The 15387-nt window shown below is 40.7% G+C and overlaps 1 protein-coding gene across 3 annotated transcripts in view; it reads left to right on the forward strand.

The window, feature by feature from the left end:
- LOC129187252 (caM kinase-like vesicle-associated protein) overlaps positions 1-14679 on the forward strand; it is a 63499-nt gene extending 48820 nt beyond the window's left edge. For 2 of the 3 annotated variants that reach the window (XM_054786353.1, XM_054786286.1), the window contains 8 exons: positions 3181-3255; positions 3923-4061; positions 6083-6203; positions 6447-6522; positions 6626-6762; positions 6897-6975; positions 7065-7152; positions 10956-14679. In XM_054786353.1, the coding sequence (XP_054642328.1) occupies positions 3181-3255; positions 3923-4061; positions 6083-6203; positions 6447-6522; positions 6626-6762; positions 6897-6975; positions 7065-7152; positions 10956-12305 (2065 nt within the window). In that variant the 3' untranslated portion in view covers positions 12306-14679. Of the gene's footprint in view, positions 1-3180; positions 3256-3922; positions 4062-6082; positions 6204-6446; positions 6523-6625; positions 6763-6896; positions 6976-7064; positions 7153-7360; positions 10922-10955 lie in introns of those variants that run through there. The other variant, XM_054786442.1, reaches the window with a different exon arrangement.
- The last annotated feature ends 708 nt before the right edge of the window (positions 14680-15387 follow it).

Consider the following 15387-nt stretch of genomic DNA (forward strand, 5'->3'; position numbering starts at 1 on the left):
ATTTTTATTGTGTAGTCACATTGGAGTTCAAATTTTGTGGCTTCACTCTATCACGGTTTTTCGAACATACATTAATGAATATATCATGCTGTTTTGTGGTTCAATACGGCCTATTATTAGTCAAAACATGCATATTTAAGCAAATTGTACTTTTTTTGCCTAAATTAAGCATTTTCAAGCATAAAAATGGCCCGCCGACCCTAATTAGGATAAGCAGCATAGAAAGTGGATAATAATAATAACACAGGCTACTGTTGCAGTCATAAGCCACAACAAGCTAAAACCAAATTCTGAACCGCTGATGTCACTTCCTGTCTGCCATTCCATTCCAACACATTTAGTTTTATTTTTATTTATGTCTTAAATGACTTAATTTCTAGCGGTCTAGAGGGCTCTGATAATGTTAAAAAACATATTTAGAAGATAAACATGTTTTATATGCCACAACTATGAAAATATTACATTTATAAAGAAGGAATCCTATTTGGCGGAAATTCCTTTATCACTGTCGGGTCTGGAACCAATTAACCGTGATAAACAAGGGATTAGTTTAATCAATAATATCTGCTCTGCAACTATGCAAGATGACCATCAGCCAGAGCCTTTGGGCAACAGCTGAGGAGAGTTCGAAAGAGCCTCTTCCCAAGCAAAGAAGGCAGGAGGATGTGTCGCTCTCCTCCGGGTTCACTGAACTTGGCAGAGCATTATAGAGAGCTTGCACCAGGAAAAGGACCCAATGGAAATCTGCCTGTAAGATGTTTGTCCAGGTAATCCTGCACTACAGTTCACTCTCCCACCTTGTCCATGCTCCCTGCTGCCGGACTCCTACCTCCCTGCTCACTCGCTCTTCCTCCATGCCTGGTCGGACCTCTTCCTGGAGTAGATGGTATCTCTCCTTGCTGCAGGCCTGGCTAACAAGGGTCTTTGGGAAGTAGCCCAAGCCTGCTGTGCCTGACCAGTCCACCAGTGGCTTTGGTCTAAGGCGTGACTCTGCCACCTCCACTGCTCTGACACTCTTGACACATTTATTGAGACTACACCGACAGTTTTATTATGAGCGAAGGGTTAACCTTAACATTATTCAAACAATTAAGTCTGTCCATCTATTAGGGGTGTCACGAGATATTTCTCATTGAGCGAAAGGATATCTTGCAGGAACAGAGCAGCCAGAAGTCAATCAGACTGTGAAGTATGGCGTTGCTACTGTATGGAAGTGCCAGTGCACAAGACAGGATTGGACACACACATTAAGTGCTTAAGTGCTAGGTTTTTTCAGGGTCCCTTGCTCATGACGTGGCTATATTTTTCATCAGAGTTCAACAACTGCTGCGGTGTTAATGTCCAAGCAGAAGCTGTAGTAATTCTACATTTGATCAAAGTTTATTAAGATTTGTCAGATCAAAACATGATCGCTGCATATGCCTTCTATGAAAACATGATGGTAGCTTCTATTTAGTGTCTACTGTATTTTAGAATTTCACTACTTCCTAGTACAACACTCTGAGCATTATAGGAAATGTAGTTATTTTTGTGTAAACATAAAGCCAATCTTCTGCTATATGTTTTAAATTGTCTGTACATAACTACACATCAACATAAATGATTAGTAGTACCAGTTACAACTGCCATCATTATTTTAGCTTTTAGAATTGTAAGTTTTTGTTTCAATTTGTGGAAAGAAGTTCAGTAGTTAAAAACATCATGCTTAGGTCATGCATGCGAAGTTATAAAACATTTCAAAATGTCTTTTGTGACTCAGTTAAATAATAATGTCAAGTCCAATATTCTGTCATTGTAGTTTTCAACCTGCGCACTTGGGGTAAAATAGAAACACCTGCATGTCCCCCGTGTTCCAAAGTAGGAACACTGGAACACATCCTGAGCAGCTGCTCCAAGGCGCTGAGTGAGGGTCGCTATCAGTGGAGACACGATCAAGTCCTAAAATCCATTGCTGAGGCAATCAGCTTGGGATCAAGGACAGCCGATGCACCCGAGCTATTGCCAGAGCCATTCAGTTTGTCAAGGAAGGAAAAAGGCCACAGAAGAATTGTTCTACTGGTTTGCTACCCACGACCCGAGTCTAGGTGATGACAGTTGGCTTGGGAAGGCAGCTGAAAATTCCACATCACCCAGTCTAAATTGAGACAGGACATCATCTTGGTCTCAAGACAACTGGTCTTGCTGGAGCTAAGAGTTCCTTGGGAGGATATGGAGGATGGAGGATGCACAGGAGTGAAAGAGGGAGAAGTACCAGGAGCTGGTGGAGGAATATTGGAGGAACGGTTGGAGAACGAGATACATGGCAGTGGAGGTGGGCTGTTGGGGATTTGCAAGCCACTTTCTGAGCAAGGCCTACACCACACTGGGCATAACAGGTGCCAACCATACAAGAGCCATTAATAACATCATGGAGGCTGCAGAGAAAGCATCCAGATGGCTCTGGCTGAAGAGGGGAGAGCAGTGGGGGCAGTAAAATGCCACTTGGACACAGACCGGGGTCTGATCAGCCTCGGTTGGATCGCCTATGAGGGTGTCTGTTGTAAGACCCGAAACAACTAGTGAATCCAAAAAACGATGATGTGTCCAAGTTAGTGCATCAGAAGATGTTTCTGAAGACTTCTTAAAAGTAATGTTAGTATCGCCTTGACTTGTTTTCATGAGCCCAATATCGTTTATCGTCTCATCTCTTGAACTGATGTATCGTGACACCCTTACCAACTATACATTTTAGTGTTTAGCCTGACATTGAGTTAGAGCCTATCCAAGATAACTTCGGCCAAACAGCCTGGAATGGTTGCCTGTCAGTCACAGGGTACATATTGAGACAAGACACCCATTCACACTCGCATTCACACTGTCACCAAGCTGAAACTTCACTGTCAGGGCCGACTCCTGGCATAAACTCTATGCGGTTGTCCATGATCAGAAAAGCTCTGAATTTAGATGAATTTTGTGAATTTAGGTGCACACTGTTTATATTTTTAATAACTCGTGCCGTTTGGAGCCTTGGAAGGTTCACTTTGATTAGCACCTTATAAAAGGAAACCCGAGTAATATCCCAAAATGGTGCCACAAACAAAATGTTGATTAGGGCCACAAAAAGCCTAAAGCTGGCACTGATTTGAGTGAACCACTATATACTATCAGTGACTTACATTTAATAAGTCATGTTTTTTCCAGGGTCAACCACCCAAACATCCTTCAACTTATTGACACCTTTGAGACAAGAAAAGAATACTTCATCATCCAAGAACTGTGAGTGTTTAATTTTCGCGCACCTTTCTTAAATGTCCATGCATGTAAATGCGTAGTTTACAGTTATCCTTTGTCTTAATTATGCATGTACCTGTACATAAATACACACAGAAATCCATCAGCTCAGGGTGCAGTGTTGAACATATCATCTTATTACTGTGTGCTGTGGTGCAGCCAGAGAGGTGTTAGATTTGATGAGATATTTGCTCTCGCTAACACTCGACATTACTCATTGCCCCTGAAGCGATTCTTTACCTTAGGAGAATCGATATGCCCAGTGCAGCTAACCAAGTGCATGTTTCACTGTTTGGAAGTTCTTGTCAAACAACGGCAAAAAGTCATTTCTGTTGAGTTAGGAGAATTCAGATTTAGATCAGTTTACAAGTCATTGCAGTCATCTGTGGATATTTGCAGGCAATCGTCCTCCTTTGGGCAATGCACGACTGCCTTACTCAACATTTATATTCTCTCCAAAATTAACTAATGACCCATGCTCAACATTTTTAATTGCTCACAGTGCTACCTGGGGCTGGCAGAAGCAGATTGCCTTCCTGATGCACATAAAAATGAGCAAACACAGAAGGCTGAAAAGCATTTTATTGCATGTCAACATGTGGCTGACAGCAGTAACTTTGTTCTCAACGTTTATGGGTATGTTTTTACACAGTGCCACAGGGGGAGATGTCTTTGACTGGATTCAAGACCAAGGGAATTACACTGAAAAAGATGCCTCCAGCGTCATAAGACAGGTCCTGGAGGCTGTGGCGTACTTGCACTCTCTCAACATAGTCCACAGAAACCTGAAGGTAACTCTCACTTTCTGTCATTAAAGAAAGAAAAGAGCCTTACCTCCAAAACAAAGACGTTTATAGAAATACATTTCATAAAAGCCTCGTGCTGCCATATCATTTAATGGCACCACATTTGATCATGTTGCAAGGTAGCATAAAAAGACTATTGCTTAATCATACAGTCTCAAGCAACATGCATTCTTTAAAAACAGCGACAAATATCTAGCCTTCATGATCAACCCATTAGGATTAAGTTATGGTGTCTCTTCGGCCTCAACTGTCCTCTGCTGGTAGAAGGTGGAACTGTGTTTTAGGCTATACAGTATGGGGAATTAACTTTTTAAAACCTGATTAAGATTAATATAACTGTGTATACATAAACAAGGCATCCAAAAATACAAGTTCAGTTGATTCTTTTAACCAGATTAATTGGAATTGGATTTCACCATTATTTGCCAGTGTAATTATTCTTAATAGTTAACATTTCTGTGACATGAAAGACTATGGAATTTCCATTTAGTTCTGGCATTAAATAGAGTGCATAATCTGCACAATGCTATCGAGATGACAAAGACCCTTTGAAAAGACCAAATGATTTAGCATTAAAGTTGTAATAGAAAATGTGATGATTCAATAAAAATTCAATTTTTACTTACACTCACACACATACACAGCAGGTGGTTATTTCAGTGGTCTATATTCAGATTTTATATTACTTTACACTAAAATAACCACAACACAGTACTCCCTTGCGGTTAATTGGTCCCAGACCAGACCGTGACAAGTGAATTTCTGCTGAGTAGGCAGAGAAAACCTGTTTACGACCTTCTAGGGGAGTATAATCGATGGCGGAAAGGATGTGGGCTATGGCCACAACATTAACAGTAACAACAATTAAAATTTTACCTGTTACAACAACAGAATTCAATTAACAGTAGTGCAGTGTGCATGTGCAGGCTTTTTGAGTCGTTACAGTATTTGTGTAAAATTAAAACAAGACGTAGCTTGCACTGAATTAATGTCATCAATTTGCCTATATTTGTTGCCATTCTATTGGTCCTGTCCTTGACTGGTTTTGCAGAGAATCATTTTTTTCATGTTCTTAAACATTCCCTGTTTATTTTTTAATTCAGAGAATAGATGCGTTGATATATTTATCAATGATTCTTTCATGTACTCTAATCAGTGAACGGCTTCCCCCTCCTTACGATCTCATGTGCAGTCACAACACTAGCAGCTGTAGTTGAGTTTGGAGGGTTCACTTCTTGAAAGTACGTATGTTTGCTCTGCTCAACCTTCCGTAGTACTTCCAAAATTGCTCCTTTATGCCCATCTGCAGTTGGGTACTTTCCAGAAAAAGCCGAGTGCTTGTTTTGAAAATGTCTTTCAATGTTACGTTTTCAGTTGTAGGCTAATTTCTCGCTGCACACGGGTAAGCCAGCATCATTGGCAGAAAGGCAAAGGAATATGTCTATTCAGAATTCAACAAAATTTTCTTTATTATTTTATTATTCTTTATTTTTAGGGAGGTTTTCATGGTTATGGATAGCTTACCGCAGGGGTAGCACTCTCTCAAGATGTCTTTTTCGTGTCTCACTGAACACACTAGCCCAACGCCACCCTCCCTTGCTCATCCAATCAGCAATCAGAACGCAGTGTAGATGCATTCACAGACTTGCGGTGAGTCAGATATTTCAAACTCTTTTCGAAAACACACATTTCCTCCACTTTGTTGTTAAAAAAAAATCTGAGTTTGGCGTGGTAGCCGCAACAAGGTGGCAAAGTCTTGCAAAGACTCCGGAGCCATTTTTCTGCTTAATTTAGGCCAAGAATATTTAAAATGTACTAAATATGCTTTTTTTTTTTTTTTACAAATAGGCCGTATTCAACCTCCAAACAATAATTAATTTATTTTGCAAAACAGATAGTGAAGCTACAAAATTCAAACCGCAAAGTGGCGAGGGACGACTGTATTTACATTATGTTCCATGTTCTTGTAATGTTTTGAATACTTTTTGTCCCTCCCTTTTTTATAGCTGGAAAACCTAATGTACTACACAGAGAACAATCACAACAAAGTAGTTCTGCGAGATTTCTACCTCTCCAGATTTGAGAATGGGCCTATCACTGAACCCTGTGGAACACCAGAATACCTGGGTAAGATTATATAATTCTCATTCATCATGCCTGTCATATTTTTCTTACTTATTTTTGTGTCAACAATTGCAATCGAAAAAACTTAAAACTTGTGGATGAAGGGTAGAGCAGCAATACCCTGCATGTAAAATGAAGCCCGTGTTCCTGTTAGACTTATGAACGTGGCCAAATGGGATAGGAATGACCATTCCAAGAAAATTGGATGCATCTTGTCCCACTTCTTTCATCATCTTTATCTCTTAGCACCTGAAGTCGTGGCTCGTCATCGGTATGGCCGACCAGTGGACTGCTGGGCTGTGGGTGTTATTATGTTCATACTGTAAGTCTTCATTATCAATACAACTTGAACTGTTTTTTTTTTTTGGTATTGATTCAAAATTATAACTTTTTCTGTGTCCGCTGATGAAGTCTTCTTTTTGCAGATTATCGGGTAATCCTCCTTTTTATGATGAAACAGAAGAGGAGAATACAGATTTACATAATCGCATCATTTTCTGTCGCATTGTTGCTGGCGACTTTGAGTTTGATTCTCCATACTGGGATGACATATCTCCTGCAGGTACATGGATTCACCATGCGATGCCAACAAATATCCTGTTGACTCTTTACAAGATGAAGTCATTCATCAAAGAGCTAAATATACTATGATACCAAATAGGTTGAAAATAGGTTTGGCACCATTTATTCTTTCAGCTAAGCAGCTTGTCTGTCGACTCATGGAGGTGGACCAGATGCTGAGAATCACAGCACAAGATGCACTTTGGCATGAATGGTAATGATGTGCATGTACTCTCAAAAGTTCAAATTTATTTGGACACCATACCTGGCTTGCCCTCATATTTTGAGTGCTGCTTTGGTCAGGATTGCAGGGAATGGTGCGTCAGAGAAGAACCTAAAGGATGGCGTCTGTGCCCAATTTGAGAAGAACTTTGCAAAGGCCAAATGGCGGGTAGGAAGGCTTTTTCACTCTCCGTCGCTATACAATAAAGAATGTTAAGCTTTGGCTTATTAGTAATGATGATTGCAAATAGTTCAGCATAATAATTTGTGAAAATGTCAAATGTTGATGTAAAGAGAGGAGAACAGATGATATTGTTGACATAACAGCATAAGTAATGTCCATAAACCTCTTCTCTCTTTCCCCATATAATTCCCAGGAGTTGAAGGTATTGTAGCTCATCATGATAGAAAATGGAAGGACAGAGTGTGGGTGGAACTCCACATTCAGTCTGGCATGATTCAATGAAAAAGCATCTCTTTGTGGCTGAACATGCATGCGAATTGCCTATTATATGGGAAAATAGTCCCAAATAATTAGAACATTAGCAATCAGCCCTGAGATGTGCTGATCATACTTTGACTGGTGAAGCTCTTCCCATAAGCTCTGTCTATGCCTACTGTCACTGCCTGTCCCAGAGGAGATCCATCCACACTGCCCCACTTTTCCTTATCAGAGTCAAAAGTTCAAAGTGGCCCGCTCTGCTCCTTTTCTACTCCTCATTTGCACTTTTCAGATTTGTACAAATAAGGTCATGATCAGCAACAGGAATGTACTGTAAGTAAGTTTGAGTAGTTTTTATGTCAGTGTGGATAAGGAGAGAGTAAAATGGAAAGGATGTGGTGGATGTTATAGCCACTGCGGACCATTCTAATGTAATAAGGCCCTTTGTCATTCCTCTAATCATTGTACCTGTACAGTCATGGCCAAAAGTTTTGAGAATGACACAAATGTAAATTTTTACCAAGTCTGCTGCCTCATTTTTTATGATGGCAATCTGCTTATACTCCAGAGTGTTATAAAGAGCGATAAGATGAATGGCAATTAATTGCAAAGTCCGTCTGTCATGAAAATGAACTTATCCCAAAAAAACATTTGTACTGTATTTCAACCCTGCCACAAAAGGATCAGCTGAGGTCATGTTAGTGATTCTCTGGTAGTTGAGAATGTTGGCAAGGACAAAGGCTGCAGATGATTGTCATCCTGATTTAGTGAGAATATAAGCCTTAAAGGAAGGGTAGTGCTTCAAATCTGTTTTTCCTTTGTTAACCACCTGCAAGGAAACACGTGCAGTCATCGCTGCTTAGCACAAAAAGGGCTTCACAAGCAAGGATATTGCTGCTAGTAAGACTGCACCTAAACTAACCATTCATCAGATCATTAAGAACTTCAAGGAGGTTAAATTACTGGGGAAAAGGCTTCAAGGCACCCAAGAAAGTGCAGTAAGCGTCTGGACTGTCCGGAAGTTGATTTAGTTGATTGGGGCACCACTATTGCAGCGCTTTCTCAGGAATGGTAGCAGGCAGGCGTGAGTGCATCTAATCGCACAGTGAGGCAAAGACTTTTGGATGATGGCCTGGTGTCAAGTGAGCACTACCATCAGTCTTGCGTCATGCCAACAGTAAAGTATCCTGAAATCATTCATGTGTGGGGTTCCTTCTCAACCAAGGGAGTGGGCTCACTGTCTAAGAACACAGCCATGGATAAAGAATGGTACTAAAAAAACCTCAAAAAGGAACTTATCCCAACCATCCTACAACAGTTTGGAGACGAACAATTCCTTTTCCAAAGACAAAAGTGGTAAGGTGGACAAAAACTTGTGATAACAAATACAGGTGTTTTTCTAAAAACTTTTGGCCACGACTGTATGTTAGCTTAGTCACGTAATATTAAAATCATTTCTGTGTCACAATAGCTTTCCACATCCATAAAGTCACTTACCTGGTTAAGAAACATCTTCTAAGCTTCTACATTTTCCCAAATACATTTAGGGTTTATACTGTAGTCATAAAGGAGTCAGAGGAGAGGAAAAGATCATTACTCTGTGCACAATTACTATGCAAGTAAATATTTTGTTTTTATACGTATCTATGCATTTTCAAACTCCAAAAAATTTGATATTGAAGTCGTAATGTATTTTCAGGTAATATGCATTTGATAATGAGAAAGGGCGTGCCCTACTTTAATAAACAAGTATTAAGGTTTGCATAATTATTAGGCGGCATCACCTAAGGTAAAATGGGACATTTAAGAAATTTGACTGAATGATGGGCTGACTGCTTTCTTCACCTGGAGGAAGTATGCAGTTGCAGCTTCAGCAAAAGCTGACTGTGAACTGACCAATAAACTGACAAACTCCATAAATGGAAGTCTAGTTGTAGCTGTTCAAAAAGATAAGCGGTTGCGTGTGGCTTTATTGGTCAAAATGTTACTGTACGTAATGGTCATTTTGAGTTACCTTTTGTCATATTTTGAGAATTGAGTGCTGAGAAAAAAATTATTTGTAATTTGGTTGGCTCATGATTTTGCTCACCAACATACAGTGGTGTGAAAAAGTGTTTTCCCCCTTCTTGAGTCCTGTTATTTTGGCACGTTTGTCACACAAATTTAATTAGTCAATGACAACACAACTGAACACAATATGCAGTTTTTAAACTTTTTATTATTAAGGGGAAAAAAAAATCCAAACCTACATGGTCCTGTGCGAAAAAGTGATTGCCTGCCACCCCCTCCCCCTTTCCCGCCTGGCCTGACAAAGTGGAGTAGACCAAAAGATCCTTAAAAGCTAGACATCATGCCAGGATCTAAAAAACTTCAGGAACAAATGAGAAATTGATCTATCAGTCTGTAAAATGTAAAGCCATTTCTAAAGCTTTGGGACTCCCCGCAAATGGCGAAAACACTCCAAGAGCTCATCTAAATTTTGCTAGAAAACATCTTGATGATCCCCAAGACCTTTGGGAAAATACTCTGTGGTTTGACGAGACAAAAGTTGAACTTTTTGGAAGGCGTGTCTCCCATTACATCTGCTGTAAAAGTAATGCTGCATTTCAGAAAAAGATCATACCAACAGTAAAATATGGTGGTGGTAGTGTGATGGCGTGGGGCTGTTTTGCATCTTCAGACTTGCTGTGATAAATTCTGAAGGAGTTTGGTTATCTGTTCGTGTGATCCAAAACACACAAGCAAGTCCACCTCCAAATGGCTGAAGAAAAACAAAATGAAGACTTTGGAGTGGCCTCGTCAAAGTCCTGACCTGAATCATATTGAGATGCTGTGGCATGACCTTAAAAAGGTGGTTCATGCTCGACAACTATGTGGTTGAATTACAACAATTCTGCAAAGATCAGTGGGCCAAAATTCCTCCACAGCGCTGTAAGAGACTTTTTGCTAGTTATGGTAAATGCTTGAACGCAGTTGTTGCTGCTAAGGGTGGCCCAACCAGTTATTAGGATTAGGGGTCAATCACTTTTTCTATTTTTTCTCCCTTAATAATACAGTGTTTCATTTTTAAACTGCATTTTGTGTTTAGTTGTGCTGTCATCGACTAATATTTAAATGTGTTTGATGATCTGAAACATTTATGTGTGACAAACATGCAAAAAAATTTGAAATCAGGAAGGGGGCAAACACACAAAATAGGAAAAAACACAAACAATTTGCCTAATAATTGTGCATGTGGTGTAGATCTATCTGTTTTTTTTTAAGTCAACAAGCAAGCAATGAGGTATTTGGGAAGACTTTAGATTGTTTCAATCCAGGGCACAATCAATCGAATCCACACAGAAGTAGAAAATTCACCACCCAGCGCTTTCAATGTACCTTGACAAACTCTGTCAAATTAATAACTATGAAGCCAAATTTCACCGATTATTATTGTGCCAAAGGTGTATGGGCACAAGTAGTTAAATAAAACAAGCAGGTATATTCATTGTCCTGTTATGCTATCAATTTTCTTTTCCTCTATCTTGCAGAAAGCAATCCGTGTCACCACCTTCATGCAGCGACTGAAGAACTCTGAATCAGTTATTGACAGTTCTGCTGAGGTAAAGGGCGAAGAAGCAGGAGAAGTTGAAGGGGGGGTGTCCCAGGTGGCAAGCAATAACGGAGGTAGCAAAGTCACTGATGGTGGGATGATGTCCAGTGGTGTGTCTTTAGATGTAATGGTTGAAAACAGACCAGCAGGTGTGGACCAGGAGGTGAATGTGATTCTTGAACCCTCAGCTGAAGCACCTCCCTCAAGTGAAAAGTTTGGCACAAAGAAAGCACCAGCTAATGAAAACAGGAAAACTGCCACCGATTTAGATCAAAACAAAGAATCCAAAATAAACCCCTTGGTGACTCCAGAACATACCAAGCTATCAGACAGTATTTCAGATCCACATCTTGACAGGAAACAGACAAGCACCTCCCCTGATCCCAACAGCAAGCTTAAGATGGCTGCAACACTTCATGGCCCTCCACCCACAGCTTCTGCTAGTGCCACACAGAAGGATGAGAGTGATGGAAGCTGGTGTCAGACACAAATACCTGAGGCAGTGGCAGAGAGCTCAGTGGGAGCAGCAGCCACACCGGCAGTTGCACCAGGACAAGGGGTAGATGCAAGTCTAGGAGTTAGTTTAAGACTTGCTGCTAGTCCTGCATTGAGGAGGGACGGGGATGCCCGAAAAACAGACAGATATAGTGCTGAGTTTAATATTGCTAGGGCAGGTCCTCCAACAGGTCAGGGTTGCTATGCAATTGGCAGCTCTGCTAGTTTGGGTCGTCACGCTACACCTTTCCACACAGACATTGGGACCGTAGGCATGGGGATGGCAGGGCCCTATGGGAGTCCATATAGTACTCTGTATGCAAGTGGAAGAGGCGGAGGGATGTATGGAACTGGGCTGCATCATGGAGAAGTAGGAAGCAGTACGACAAGCGACTGGCAAATGGACAGTGTGATTGAGCAGATAGAAAAGCAAATGGTGGCAGTGCTGGAGAAAATAGAGGGAGACATGCCCTCATTGCTGGAGCAAATCAGTGACTGCCCCTCTGAACCGCTACACATCAGGAGTACGCAGGCTTCGCCTGCCACCTCTCGTGCACGCACATCACAACACTCGACTGAAACATCGGGCACCCCGCCACCTCTTCCCAAGTCTCCCAGGCCTGCACTGCCATCTCTCCCTCGCCTTACTATCCCACCTCCTTCCTATCCTCCACCCTCCCCTCCTACTCAAGCCTCAGTCCAGGCTACAGGAGAGCAGCTGGAGAAGGGTGGACAGAGAGGGGCAGAATATTGCAGCCATTCCTCTGGCGCTGGAATGAGCAGAGGGCTATAAAACATGTGGGAATAGAATGAAAGAAGATACTCTATGTTGAAAACTAAATTTGAGTATAAATTATCTTGATCTCTTGCTGTAGGTCTTGATTTATAGTCAAACCAAGACAACACACCCAACTTGGGTGACACCAACACCCAACCAACCCCCCCACACCCCCGGAGATGTATTGTTTGGTATGATGGTATGGTTACAATCTGATGACCAGCACACAAATACTCTGTAAAGAGGAATACATTAATGTATATTTAGGTATGGCATCTGTAAAGAGCATGATCTCACTCCACTTCTTAACACTAGAATCCAAGCGCTTTGTGTCGTCAAAAACGCATAGCATGTAGAAAAAAAAAAGTAACGGATAACGTACACTATTTAAGTCTCCCACAAATTGTAAGTACAGTGGTGTGAAAAAGTGTTTGCCCTCTTCCTGATTTTTTTTTTTTTTTTTTGCATGTTGGTCAGACTTAAATGTTTCGGATCATCAAACAAATCTCAATATTAGTCAATGGCAACACAACTGAACACAAAATACAGTTTTTAAATAAAAATATACAAACCTACATGGCCGTGTGTGAAAAAAGTGATTGCCCTCCCTGTTAAAACGCAACTGTGGATTATCACACCTGAGTTCAATTTCTCTAGCCACACCCAGGCCTGATTACTGCCACACCTGTTGTCAATCAATAGATCACTTAAGTAGGACCTGCTGATAAAGTACAGCAAAAGATCTTCAAAAGCTAGACATCATGCCGAGATCTAAAGAAATTCAGGAACAAATGAGAAAGAAAGTAATTGAGATACATCAGTCTGGAAAAGGTTATACATTTATTTCTAAAGCTTTGGGACTCCAGAGAACCACAGTGAGAGCCATTATCCACAAATGGTGAAAACATGGAACAGTGGCAAACCTTCACAAAAGACCCCACAACAACATCCAAAGTTACGTTCCGTGTTCATGACTCCACCATAGTAAAGACACTGGGCAAAAATGGTCTGCATGGCAGAGTTTCAAGACAAAAACCACTGCTGAACAAAAAGAACATTAGGGCTTGCCTCAATTATGAGGAAAACATCTTGATGATCCCCAAGACCTTTGGGACAAAGTAAAGCTGCATATCACAAAAAGACCATCATACCAACAGTAAAATATGGTGGTGGTAGTGTGATGGTCTGGGGCTGTTTTGCTGCTTCAGGACCTGGAAGACTTGCTGTGATAAATGGAACCATGAATTCTGCTGTCTACTAAAAAATCCTGAAGGAGAATGTCCGGCCATCTGTTCATTATCTCAAGCAGAAACGAACTTGGGTTCTGCAGCAGAACAATGATCCAAAACATACCAGAAAGTCCACCTCTGAATGGCTGAAGAAAAACAAAATGAAGACTTTGGAGTGGCCTAGTCAAAGTCCTGACTTGCTTCTTACTGAGATACTGTAGCACACGTGTCAAACTCGTGCCCTGGAGGGCCGAGACGCTGCAGGTTTTCTCTCCAACCAGTTTCTTCAGCAGGTGATTTAATTGATGAGCTCCTTCCATCAAACTGAAGGTGTTGATCATTAACATCACCTGCTTTAGTGACTGGCTGGAAAGAAAACCTGCAGTGTCTCGGCCCTCCATGGCACGAGTTTGACACCCCTGCTGTAGCATGACCTTATAAAAGCAGTTCATGCTTGAAAACCCTCCAATGTGAGACGAATGAGCCAAAATTTTGATTGCAGTTGTTGCTGCTAAGGGTGGCCCAACCAGTTAACAGGTTTAGGGGGCAATCATTTTTTCACACAGGGCCATGTGGGTTTGGATTTTTTTTCTCCCTTAATAAAAAAAGGTTTCATTTAAAAACTTCATTTTGTGTGCAGTTGTGTTGTCATTGACTAATATTTCAATTTGTTTGATCTGAAACGTTTAAGTGTGACAAAGATGCAAAAAAAAAAAATAAGAACTCAGGCAGGGGAAAACACTCACCACTGTACATGTACTGTAAGTAGGTTCCTAATTCTTGTTGCTGTTGTAAACTTCCTCATGTGCACACATATTTAACATTTTTCTAATCAAGCACTTCCATTTGTACTTTTGTTCATTTTCACATAGCCTTTCATTCTAAAGTGAAGTTGAGATGTGGCAAACCGGACTGATCCAACCTTATTCCTGAGCTATTTGTTGAATGTGAACATGTCTTTACCCATGTTTTCCGGTAGTCTTGCACATATATTTATTGAGAGGAAGAGCTCAACTTATTTTAGTATCACAAGTATAACATATTTACATTTTTTCATGCTTTTGGGTCCATGTGGGTCTTTTTTCCTGATAAAGTCTATCGACCATTTCCCCCCTATGTAAACGATACTGTCTGCAGGTCTTTCAATAAAGTCAGAAATGATCATCTTTAACTGTTTCATTTGTGGAGGTTTTGACGGGAGGGCGATAAATTCATTTAAATAAACAACTATGTCTTGACAGACTTGTAATATACACATGTTCAAAATCATAACAAATGTAAAAAAAAAAAAAGAAATACAATAATTGACAATTTGCACTGTTGGATCTGAAAAAGATAGTTCAGATTTTTTTACATGAAGTTGTATGACATCCCCTTCAGCAGTGCAGTACATCAACAGTGACTTACCGCATTTCATTTCATGTTCATTTTTGTGAACTTCCCTTGCGGGATACCCCCTGCAACATCTGCACAAAGCCAGCTACCATTTGACACCCGTGCACAACCTGAAGCTCCATTTAAAAAGCTCCTCATGTCATGATGTCGCCCGCTCCACTGTGCCGTGTGGAAAACATCTTAGGCGGGATCTCCTTGACATGCCAGTAATGTTGGAAGCCATCAGGGCCATCAAGGTTACATTTTTTTCGCATCCAAGAATAAAACTTTCTTCCACTTTTCAAAGTCCCATGTTTGCTGCTCTCATGCAAATTACAAATGGAAATGCAAATCCAATTTTTTGGCATTGAAGAAGACAAGGTTTTTGAAAACATTGTTTCCTCTTAAAACCCTTCTCTCAGATACCATCTGATGTTTCTGGACTTCACTCGGCAACAGTAACTTCATTTAGGCAAGAGGATTGTCCCATATCG

This window comes from Dunckerocampus dactyliophorus, chromosome 1, assembly GCF_027744805.1.
Source record: "Dunckerocampus dactyliophorus isolate RoL2022-P2 chromosome 1, RoL_Ddac_1.1, whole genome shotgun sequence".
NCBI lineage: Eukaryota > Metazoa > Chordata > Actinopteri > Syngnathiformes > Syngnathidae > Dunckerocampus > Dunckerocampus dactyliophorus.